Here is a 12401-nt window from a genome sequence, read left to right on the forward strand (position 1 = left end):
AGCCAAGCTACCACACTGTGTGTTCCCGGAATATACTCCGTTACCACCAACCCTTACCGGTGTGGGAGTGGAGTATTTCCAACAGTACTGTTAAGTCAAGTAGAAAGATTTCGTTGAAATTACCCAACCTGTTAGTTCACTTCTTGGTAGAATAACTTCTGGACTAAAGAATATCCTCGGTCTCTTTACATGTCTGTATTGAAATAACAGAAGTGAAATAAATCAATTAACTTGTTTAATAAACTACCCTAGATGTGGTATCATCGTTTCAAGACCTTAAGGTTATTCTAAGTCGTCTTCATCAAGACATATGTTCAAGAAGTCGTAAATATTTAACAGATGCACCGAACACAAAATATGCTACTTCCAGAAGTTAATTAGAGGCCAGTAATCTCTAATAATTCAAAGTGCAGATCTGTCCAATTTTGGCTATAGTGCCATCAACCTGTGCATTTATCAAATACTGATTTACATTTGTTTAACTTCTAATCTCGCAGCAAACCTCGATTTTTGGAAACACAGCAGATGCTTTTCTGTTTGTTTTTATTTAATTTTTTGTAAAACTTTTTTTTTTTTTAAACCTAGCCATGCCCACAGATCATCTAATTCGGAATTCCTGTACCAATGTCTTTATATCAAACAAACCCTTATTGCAGTCTCGTACAATCAAAAAACTGTACGAAAGCACCTCTGGCCACACCAGAAAACTGCAACATAACAGATGACCAACTTAAGTCTCCAGGGCCTGTAAATAAGTAGTCTTGTGACAGCACCGGTTTGCATGTTAGTCCGCTTAGAAATGTATCCTTTTTCATGGCATGAGTTTCAAGCTCAACATTGACTTGCACTGTGCAGACACTATTCGTGTTATGTTCTGGCTACTTGTAGAGTACGGTCTCTCCCGGGAGTGTACTCTGGCAGTAAATAAGGAGCGGCACTGTGCTGGCGGAGTCTGAAGTCTAGGTAAAGCTCAATCTTTGTGGTGTAGAAACGGGAGGAGGCGACTGCATGGACTTGGCTGGCCATTCAGAGTTAGTTGTCTACCATTCTACTGGATCTCAGCTTGATTAGCTGTGCAGGGTGTTGGCCCAAGATATGCTGGCCACCAGGTAGAGTTAAATAGGAAAGTGCTCTTGTCAAAGAGTAACACTTCTGTTCTGTCTGCATTTTAGAGGGTTGGTCTTCATTTAGCTGGTAATTGCAGGAGTTGAAGTTGGTGTGGATGTTTCATTTACGAGGGAAAGCATGAGTTGGGTGTTGTCAGCACAGGAGACATTTATTCCATGGGATCATATGTTGGCGAATGGTGCCATGTAGGCATTAAGGAGCGTGGGACAGAGATGATCCTTTGGGTACTCTACAAATTAGGTTGTTGACGGCTGAGGGGTAGGGAGCCAGACACCCACTGGGTGCGTTCATGAAAAAGGAGCAGATCCAGTGGAAAGCAGTCCTTAGTAGTCCCACTTTGTGGGGGCATTGAATAAGGGATGGGTGTGGAAGACAGCCAATAAGTTGTTAAATGAGAGCTGTAGTGTCTTCTGTCAATCAGTTGGATCTAGTTTGTGGCGGCAGTGAGGCTGCTCTTTGTCTAGTGGTTCGGCCAGAGCCCGATTTGATGGGGTTGATGAGGTGGTGTTTTTTCAGGTGGTCGGACATTCGTTGGTTGATAATTTTCTCCAGCACTTTGGCAGGATAGGACAGCAAGGATATTGGTTGGTAGTTGGCTATCCAGCATCTTTGCATCTGCTCAGGGTTTCTACAGAAGGGGCAGTATGGTGTTGTGCTCCATGCATTCCGGAAGGTGGCTTTTCTGATAGAGTTGTTCAGCATTGGGTCAAGGCTGTGCAGATGGGGTCCAGTCCTTTGGTGAAACTGAAGTGTGGGCAGGATTCTTATAGGGCTCCTAAGTCGAGGTTCTCTAAAGTAGATCCAAGAGGGCTGGATCCATGCCAGATCTTTAGCATATCCTCGTTTAGATAAATTTTGTGATCTAAAACATCTGGCATGGATCCGGCCCTCCATGACCGAATTTGGAGAACCCAGTCCTTAAGTGAATAGATCGCATGGTCTCTGCTGGTTCTGCAGTGGTTATTATTGGCTGTTAAATTATGGCAGTGTCTAAGGGGTTCCTCTGGTCAGACAGGAGGTCTGTGATGATAGATGCATTCGGATGGGGGTTGAAATTGTTGTAGATGTTACTGATTATGTGGCTTAAACAATGGGAGCGCTCGGTACAGCGGTCCTGAGATAGTGTGATGTTTATGGAGCTGGCAGTGGGTGAGGTGATAGCCATTATATTGGCAAAGATTTGTTTGGTGTCACTTGTGCTGTTTTCAGTGTGTTAGGTCAGTGCTCATCGCTAGGTGGATCTCATTTGCTTGTGGTAGAACCTCAGGACTGACTTGAGTGCTTTTGTCAGTTTTATTGTGGGTCTGTCTGCATTAGAGTTGGTGGTACTGACGTTTGAGTCAGTTCTTCGATTGTGCCAGCTTGCCTGCAGCCTCGTCCTGGTGGTGTTTTGTACGGGCTAGGGCTGCGGTGCAGGAGGTGATTCAGCTGTGTGTTGGTGCTGGATTGTGAAAGGTTGTTATGGTTGGCATACTTGGAGCCCTGTGACCCATGTTTCGTCCAGGATGCCGTGCTAGTTTCTACAGGTGATTGTAGGATATGATCCACTTTGGGGGATGAGCAGGTCTAAGCAGGTGAGGGGAGAGGCTTGTCCACTATGTTTGGTAATGAGGTCAAGGAGAGGTCTGGTGCCATGGGTGAAGCCCTTCACTCCAAACGTAGCTGGACCTTCCAGGAGGTTGCAGGTGTTTGGGTCTGTGAGGTACTCTAGATGGTAGTTGAGGTCGCAGAGGAGGATGAAGGATCTGGAGTAAAGCACCAGAGGGAAAATGAGGTCTGAGTTGCCAGTGTTTGATTGTGGACCAGGAGGCCTGTAAATGAGGGCATCTTAGAGTTGATTTGTTGGAGATGTGCATTTTAAAGGCCACATGTTCAAGATAGTTGCTAGTGTTTTCGGACGTAATGGAGCAGTGGATGAAGATGATGGCCAGTTCTCCTTCGGGTTGGGAGGTTGAGTCTTGCCTTACAATCTTTGGGAATTGCAGTGGCGCTGTCAGGGTGAGCACTTTCCTATGTAACTCTACCTGGTGGCCAGCATATATTGAGCCAACACCCTGCACAACTAATCAAGCTGAGATCCAGTATAATGGTAGACAACTAACTCTGAATGGCCAGCCAAGTCCATGCAGTCTCCTTCTCCAGTTTCTACACCACAAAGATCCTGAAAAACAAAACAATTCTTCAAAATGGGTCTCAACACACACAGAACCGTCAACCAGGTCCTTATCACCAGATAATTGGACGATGGGATTGCACTCTGTGCCAGCATCACCACCCAACCAACTAGAAACTTCAGGTCATACAAAAAGCAGCAGCCAGACTCACACCCAGGCTTCCACCATGTACACTCATCACCTCACACATAAAAGAGCTCCACTAGCTCCCCATCCACAAATGCACTGTTCAAACTTCTCACTCACATACAGAGCACTGCACAATCCAGTTCCCTCTTACCTCAACAACCAAATCAATTTCTACAACCTGAACAAAAACCTCCACTCTATTCGCCCCCTGCTCGCACACAACAACCATATAAGCAGAGCCAGAGGTCACACTTTTTCGTACCTTTCCCCCAAGGCCTGAACAACCTCCCCTTGCATGTAAGAGACATCTCCTCAGTCCACGGGTTCTGGAATAAACTAAAGAAATTGAGCTTTACCTAGACTTCACACTCTGACAGCACAGTGCCCCTCCTTATTTAGTGCCAGAGTACACTCACGGGAGAGACCGTACTCTACAAGTAGCCAGAACATAACACGGATAATGTCTGCACAGTGCAAGACAATGTTGAGCTTGAAACTCATGCCATGAAAAAGGATACATTTCTAAGCAGAGTAGGTCTGTTGAGAGTTCTTGCAGGGGGTCCCAGACACAGATGGTGTGGCTGACAAGCGAGCGGGTGTTGAAGGAGACTGGCCAGGATGGGCTGAGAGCTGTGTCTAGTGATGTGGGTGGCGGGGTCGTGTGTCAGGAGGTGCTGGGGGCATGAAGGAGAAAGCGCCTTCAGTGTTTGGGAGTGGGGAGGACTGGCTGCAATACTGGGAGGAGTGTCCAGGGTTCATAGTATAAAGTGCTTCAGCAGAATAGTGTCTAAGGGTGCGGAGTACCAGGGGGTCCAGGCTTCTGGGCTGGGGATGAATGGGCGCAGACGGGCTTGCCTTTGGTACGACCGCCATTAAGTAAGAGCTGGAGGAGAGAGTAGTTCCGGGGGTGGTAGGCAGGGCTACAACGAGCATCAGCAAAGCATTTGAAGGTGCTGTAACAAGGCAGGAATGCTACAGAGGGCAGAAAAGGAAGCAAATGTGGGTAAAAAAAGGTAGCAAAAGGAAGCAAAAAGTGGAGCAAAAAGAGGGAGAACAGCTGAAAGTATTCAAGAGTGAGTGGAAAATCAGGCAAGATGGCCAGAGAAGTGAGTGGGAGTACAAAGAGACAAAACGGGTGAAAAAGGGAAAAGAGGGCAAAGAGTAAAAGGGGAGCTAGAGGAAAAGTCTGAAAGAGCTGACAAAGGGGAGTACGAGAGAGGCGGGAGTGCGAGGCTGGGATCCTCGGGACAGTGTCGGAGCTGGACTTGCAAGAGCCAGGCGTGGTCGGAGGACCGGGAAGGTGGATAGGCAAGCTAAGCAGTGCCTACTTAATATTTGTAGAGTATTTCATGCTAGCTTTACATGTTGCTATCTTGACTAATCTTAATTGCAGGATGGGACACAGTGTAGCTAGTCTGCAATGATGGTGTTTTAATAGTTCAAACTTCAGCAAGCAACTTTGCGTTTCGCTGAGAATTTATAGTCACTGATGCCTGCTAATTGCCTGCGTGCCACTACAAATCTAACCTCCTGTCAGTCTGTATTTTAGGTTGTTGTTTTTTTTTTTTGTCCTATGTTGTACATTTTTGTTTTGTTCGTCTTAAAAAAGCAGGCGGCTCTTTAGATTTCTCGATGAGGCCGCGCTCTGTACTGCTTTGCTGCCATGCTGCATCTACCGCCACAAGAGATGGAAGTGAACGTTTTGCAAAGCACTGTTTGCAGCTTGATCCCCAGGACTGAAATGAATTGATATATTCTAAAACGGAGCATTCCAGTTGCTTAGAACTGCCAATCCAAGCATTCCTGGGCTAGTCCTTGCTAGTGTGCTGTGGATCTGTGAGTGTTCTAGCACATATGCTTGGGGTGTAGGCTTCATTTAAGCTAGGAGTTTACTTTTTCCATTACATCCACTAGCTGAGTGTTGCAGTGGTGCCTGCCCTTACGTATGGCATTACAACAACAATGGTTCAGCAAAGTTGTTAACAACAAACTATTAAATATTCCAAATACATAAACACAATTAAATCAGAAGACAGATAAAAAAATCTTGAAGGGGTACCCAACACCAAAAACAATTATTAATGCAAAAATATTTTTACTAAAAAAGCAGATATACAAAAAAAGTTTACAAAACAATTGAAGAATACATAAAAGGTGCTCAGTTACACACTGAATATCACTAAAAGCACAATTTACAGTGTAAACAAGAAAAAAATGGCAAAGGGAAACAAGACTTAAAACAAGGTGAGTCCAACAAATAACAGGAACAAAGAATTGCAATAAATGCTTCCTCATAAATATAAAGACAGTCGTCAACGGCGTTTCAACGTATGCTATTTGTAATGTCATCATCAGGACAGGAAAATATTTTTATAGAGCAACTAGCCGAAGTAGTCTGGAAAAAAAAACTTTTTGAGGGGTACCACAAACAAGAAATCCAATTCAAAGCGTAACCTAGCACAAAACAAGAACTGAGTGTCATGGATTTAGTGCTAATAAAAACCGTGAAAGACAAAATAAATAAAAAAAGTCAATCGAGGTATTAAAAGATCAACCTACATAAGACACGTAATAAATTCCAAGTGTCATACAAATCATAAGGATTTTAAATAATCAATTGCAAGAAGGCAATCCCTAATTGTGAATTAATGAGACAGAACCCACAATCACCAAACTCATGAAATGTCAAAAAGACCTACTTGTGTGGTCCGAGTCAAACGTACTCGGACGAAATCGCAAAATGACAGCCAAATTTAACCAAATCGAACTGTCCACTGTTTAAAAAGAAAACAAATGACTCGCCAGCCGTAAAAATGAATAAGCACCCATCTAATTTACAGTGCCAATGTGGAGTCTGGTACAACTTTCAAACTGACCCACTCACAGTTCAGAGGGCATTACATTAGAACACTATAAGAAAGACAACACTTAAATTGCTTCCAACAAAATACTTTAGAAATTTAAAAGTAATACTGCAATAGAACTAACGCAATGTATTTTACCTGCCTGACTAATCAAGCAAGCGCACATAGCGCTCCCCTTTAATGCCGCGAAGACGCGATAATCACAGCGTCTAAAGGAGCACCGCTCACTTCAATAAAACTGAGCAAAAGACTGTGTAATGCGAGGCTCAGGTAATTGTTTATCGATCGAAACTGCTGCATCTATGTGAAAAATACAATTATTAATTATTCTGCTTCACGACTAGAACTTCAGAAAAGTTAAAGGGGGGGAAAAACCCACCAGAGGTTAGAAAATTACAGCACGACTGTGTGCGCATGCACAACACCAGCGGTACTATATTTTTAGAGAGGGGATTCTCGTCTGCTGATTTCATTAAAATCCGTGGGACCACTTAACTGGTCCTCCGCTAAGAATGTGTTAGTCATTCATTTTTAGCAAAGAGGAAGGAGAGAAATAAAAGTTACAATCTCCATAGTATAGGCAAGACTGTACCACCCGCCCCATCACAGAAACCCTTCACAATCTCGAATATCGCTCCAAACATATGTTCAACTGCAGAATAAAAACCAGTGTATTCCACAAGTAGATAGTTCAGAGGTCAATCAGCACCGCCAGAAAGTACTCCATCTTCAAATACCAGTTGATTTTGTATTCTGATATGCTCAATTTGTTTTAGAAAGTCTGGAATGTTTATTGTTCAGACCTAAATCAGCATGAAAAAAATACATATAATAAAATCAATCAAAGAGTGCCTGAAAATAATGCCTAAGGGAAAGGCTACCAGCATGTGAACATCATATCAGAGACAGTACGGATATAGACTTATGATGCCACAAATTAAAAATACAGAATAAAAATACAACAAGGCAATGATTAAGGAAACCGGAAATCATAGTTTACATCCATGCACGATTATAGTCACATTCCTCAAGCGTGTTTAACCCATTGCTGATACTGTTGCAACTCAGGATCCAGCAACATTCAGCTTTGATAAGCATCTGTTAGATATCACCACCACTCAATGGTTTCCGTGTCAGTTCAATCCCTTATGTATGGGGCTATCCCTTAGAAATGTTAGCGAAAGAAGTTGCACAGGTAGTATGTGTCACACTGTCACATTTGATTGGAATTGATTGATTCTTAGGTGGCCCTAAACTCTTCCTGCTAACATAGTGGACCCATATCTGAGGTTTTTGTTCTCAGGTCCCTTATGTAAGTTTGAACCATCTTTCTTAGTTGTTTTTTAAACTGCGCTTTACACATACATCTAAGTAGGAATTGTACATATATTCAGGAAACTAATGTCCAAAGAATCTTTATTGCTTGTGTTGTGTAAATGTGTGTATGTGCTTTCATCGTCTTAATCGTCCGAAAAAGAACTTTGACACCAGTATGTTAACCATAACTTAAATGCATAACGTATACTGCTGATTCATGTAGATTTTAGGCACACAATTATTTCTAGACGTTCCAGAGTATTTTCACTTTAAAGAGTTAATTCGTTTTAGGTTGGGATAGAAGGAAAGCTCTAAATATATTTTCTTTTCACCTCTAGGTCGGCCGAGCTGCAAGCCAATGCAAAAACGAATGGAAGGAGCAATGAAGGTAATATTGGAGGTTGAGTTTAAACCTATTAAACATTTGTCTGTAGTAATATTAAAATAGTAAAGTTGCCTAAGCTACACACCATGCATGGCCAAAATGGGTATTTGGACCTCAGATGTGCCAGTTCTCATTTATGGGGCCACAGGGTAGACTGGCTTGTGGACTCCAGCTGTGGTACTTAAGGTTAGTCTGCAAATGGGCCAAGTACATCCCTTTCCATACTTGACTGTTAGAGTAGCAATGACATGCATTCTCAGGCTTCTGAAGGAGCTAGCGTGAATGGCAGGAGTTCAGAACTCAAAACCTAGCCAACAGACTTAGTAATTACGTTGCCCAGTGCTGGTCTTCAGTAAAGAGAAAGTACTTTATTGCTAATGCAAAGTGTAATGTAGCATAATTCAGTGGGGTCTACTATACCCAGTCTAAAGACCCTCCGTAGCATCCACCCTTTTGCTATTCTTGGAACTGTATAGTGTTTATAGCTCTTTGATTCTAAGCATAGAAACGGGCGTAGTTCACTAGGCCTCCACTCAGAGCAGTTCAGGTCATGAATTTGTTCCCAAATTAAAGGGATCGTTTAAGCAGAGGACATGCCAAAGGGCAAGACTTTGAACTCAAACCAAAGATCTCGCCATTGAAATTGGAGAAAATGTCTGCCAGCAAAAGATGGGGACAACGATACTAGTCCTTCATATCGAAATGCACTAACCAATCTTCTTCCTCAAAAAGAACCCTCTGTAGGTGTCTCCTACATTTAGAAATGCTTGTCATCGACCCAGGCATTTCAGTGGCGCATATTTAAAACTAATCTGTGCTCCAACCCATTCTTGTGCACAAGAACAATTGTACTAACAAATCCTGTGGGATGGGGCTGAGAATGACCCATTTCATCCATGTCTAATAGACTCTGGATCTGAGTCTTGAAATTCATGTTCTATTTGGGCAGTGACATCTGAAGAGGAGGGTCTCCTTGGGTGTCTCATAAAAATCCAACTTGAACTCCAGGACAGTGTCTAACAACCAACAGACTTGTGTAATCACAAACCAGTTGTAATGGAATAAGGCAATCCTACTCCCCAGAGATACCTCCAACACCAGACTGTATCTTACCACCGATGGGTGTCCCGGAGGAGCCCCCTTTTAGGCAATTTGTGGAAACGGCCTCTTGCCACTGGACCTAGAGGGGGAAGAAGGTGGAACTCATGGTGGGATTGTTCCAACCCCCTTTGCTTCTTTCCACATATGCACGTTGAGGAACGTTGGCAGTAACATTAGCCCTGTGAGGGTTTCCTGAAACGCCTGCCCCTCCCTAAAAGGCAGGATAAAATAGCCTCTTGGTAGACGACTGAACTTGGTGAAGGGCTGTAAAGGTTGTGGCGAACTTTCCATAGTCTTTGAGGAAGTGGCTGCCAAATAGCAGGCAGTTGACCTCTGGACCAGGCTCCGCTATAGCCAATTCAGCCAACTTGGGATCTATCCGAAGGAGGACTGAGCGTCTCCGTTTTGCCGACCTGGCACAATTTACATTGCCCAGGTTGCAGACAACCTGCTGGGCACAACCCATCAAGACTTAAGGATCCACTGGCAAACAATCTTCTGTAGCCTTACAAGCCATTTCCATAATTTTTATTAGCAAACCGGAGATGTCTAATAACTTGTTTTGACATCGCTAGGTGCGATCAATAACCTTCTTTGGCAAACTTTTTAAGGAAAGTGACCATATTGGAATCTACCTCCTGGGATGTCCACAACCTTGCCCAGTAGAGAATGTCTAGTACGTACCTCTGCCTCTTTTCTTCTCCGAGCCTTTATGAAGGTGAGTCTGGACGTACTCTGTTGCTACTTACATAAGGAGCCACTCTGAAGAAGGAGAATGTATTATTCAGTCAGGGGTGAAGTCCAACAATTTGAGATGACTACTGTGGACCGTACTAAAAGTTGAAGACTTTTTGCTCAGCTTCTTAAGCGGAACTGGCTGAACATAGTTTTGGGATGAGCTGGCCTGGCAAGAGTGGTCAGAGTCCTCCTCCCCACTGTAGCTGAAGGGGAAGTGTGCCCAGTCCTAGTCCAATCAAATAGATTGTGTGATCCTGTTGAACTGTCGGAGTGCGCCCATTTGGACGACTTAGCTGACTGTGCTGGATGGGCCTTGACCTTTAAGAAGGTGGAGAAGGAATCCTCCGTCACTAGGCAGATAAAGACTTTAGTGTCCCGCTGGAACACAAACATTGGGACACCCTTCACATATGGGTCAATACATTTGCACACCTTGCAAATTGGCAAAAAAGTATTCTGTTCTCACTACACCCCCTCATGACTAGATACTGTAGATCAGACATGCTCTTCATCCTGCTGAAAATTGAAAACCGGGTACAGTCATGCACATACTGCAGGCATGACTCAAACTCGAGGTCTTCTGCAGGAATGTGCTGAATACAGCATCTGGAATTTAGGGTAGAGAAATCAAAACCTTACACCAGTCAGTTTAGGGCTCCTGGTAGCTGAGACAAATGCACTACATTCAGTTAGAGGCACAATGAGTTCCCACTGACTATTGGCCATTTGGTACTGGCGCCATCTCTGGAAATATGTCTTCCGAAACTGGTAATTACTTGTAAGTTAGAAAATAGCATACAATTTTAAAGGGGAGGACCACAGCTTTAACAGAATGTGCGACAATGCACTGAGTTCCTGAACGACAACCAGAGGCGTGACCTCCTCTAATTGACTTGTAGACGTTGGTCTCCTGGACAATGAGAAGTACATACCAGCAGGGTACCAGTCATAGTGAAATGTGGTGTGGGGCGGACAAAGAAACCAAATGTGGGCCAATCATTTTGTAGTAGCTGTGTTCCCTCAGATGTACTGGCCGTGGGGTGGAGAAAATGTTTGCTCCTCGTTCAGGACAGGAATGCCTGGCTCAAGTTTTGTACTATGAAAAACCTAATCCAATAATTGAAACCTAAAAACTGGAACATTGCTTTTGTTTAGGCAGTTAGAAACCATATATTCAGTTAGTGTGTCAAACTGATTGACTAGTGTATTGGAGGAACAGTAAATAAGTATGAAATATAGTATTATTAAATAAAGATGCTATATGGTCAATAGTGGTGACTGTCAAAGCGTTCTGTTTTTAGGGCAAGGCTTGCATAGAGGCTGACCAATGCACCACCCCCAGATGTCGTACGGTCTCCTCTAGATCTTGAAATAGGATGCAGTTGGCTTGTTAATACAAGGATCAATGCAAGGGGACAACCATGTTTCAGTTAGGAGTAAAGATCCTGTTTCCGGTCAATTAGTATGTCATTGATTTGGCATAGTAAAACATGATAGCTCTTTGAGTTGGTAGAATAGCTAGTCAAAAGGACTCGGCTAGTGGAGAAGGCTTCCTAGGTGGAGATCGAGGAGCTAGAGGAAAGGCATAGCTTGAGCAGACAGTCAATTATTCTAGGATTGGCTGAATGCTGGAAGTAGACCAAAGCAAGTAACTACTCAGGGTATATGCCATATGTACCTTACAAAGGATGGTTGATGTTAATACAAAAGGAGTAGCATGGTTGAGGCGCTGATTGACTTGTCTTTGAGCCAGTGGCGAATGTGTGCTGCAACCTAATTTGAGTAGCCCCTGTAGCACATGTTCCTCAAGAAAAACTAGATCTCAAAACAAAAGCACCTCTAAGATTGCTGTGGATGAGCTGTAAAGAACACACTTTTAATAGTACATTTTTGGACCTTACCAAAGTTCACTGGCTTTAAAAACGGTTGAACACAAAAAATTAGAGAAAATAAAGTGCAGTACGGAGTGACTTTACTAATCTTAAAAGTGCTTGATGTTATTGCCCCAATATTCTAAAAATAGAGTGGCAGCAATTATAAATAATCGCTTTGGTATGAAGTAGTTGACTGCAATTTTGGATGTTTATTCTGAGAGCGTTTTGGATAGATTTATGCAGATGTCTTTGGTAGGTGATTGTTTGTTTTAACTTTGATGCTATGGGAGGTCCGGTTTTTTGTGGAAGTTTGCAGCTCTTAGTTTTGAAGTAATCCTGCATCCATAAAAAACATGTATGTATGTGGCTGGTATTTTATCTGGCATTGTACTAAGTAACAAGCTACTTCAGTTTGTGACTGTGCCCCATGTAGGTTTGCTTTACTTGTTTTCCTTTTTATATTAACTTATTTAAATGCTCCCTTTAGATAAGGAAGAGGCTGAAAAAACAGTAGAAGAACAGGTTGATACAGATGTCCCAGTCTCAAGGGGCCTCAGGACAAGAAGCGCAGACAAAACTCATGAACCTGCCCATGAAGAGAATGTGGAAGTACGCCGAAGTGGTAGAATCCGTAGGAGTCGATACTCCACCACCAACCAATCTGTTCTGTTTGATAAACTTATAACCAAGT

General features: G+C 43.1%; 1 protein-coding gene across 2 annotated transcripts in view; it reads left to right on the plus strand.

Annotated features, from left to right (window-relative positions):
* Positions 1-12401, plus strand: part of ATAD2 (ATPase family AAA domain containing 2) — a 424041-nt gene that overhangs the window by 13257 nt on the left and 398383 nt on the right. For both annotated transcript variants that reach the window (XM_085604996.1, XM_085604998.1), the window contains exons 3-4: positions 7951-8000; positions 12198-12399. In XM_085604996.1, the coding sequence (XP_085461122.1) occupies positions 7951-8000; positions 12198-12399 (252 nt within the window). The remainder of the gene's footprint in view (positions 1-7950; positions 8001-12197; positions 12400-12401) is intronic.

This window comes from Triturus cristatus, chromosome 5_1 (assembly GCF_964204655.1).
Source record: "Triturus cristatus chromosome 5_1, aTriCri1.1, whole genome shotgun sequence".
NCBI lineage: Eukaryota > Metazoa > Chordata > Amphibia > Caudata > Salamandridae > Triturus > Triturus cristatus.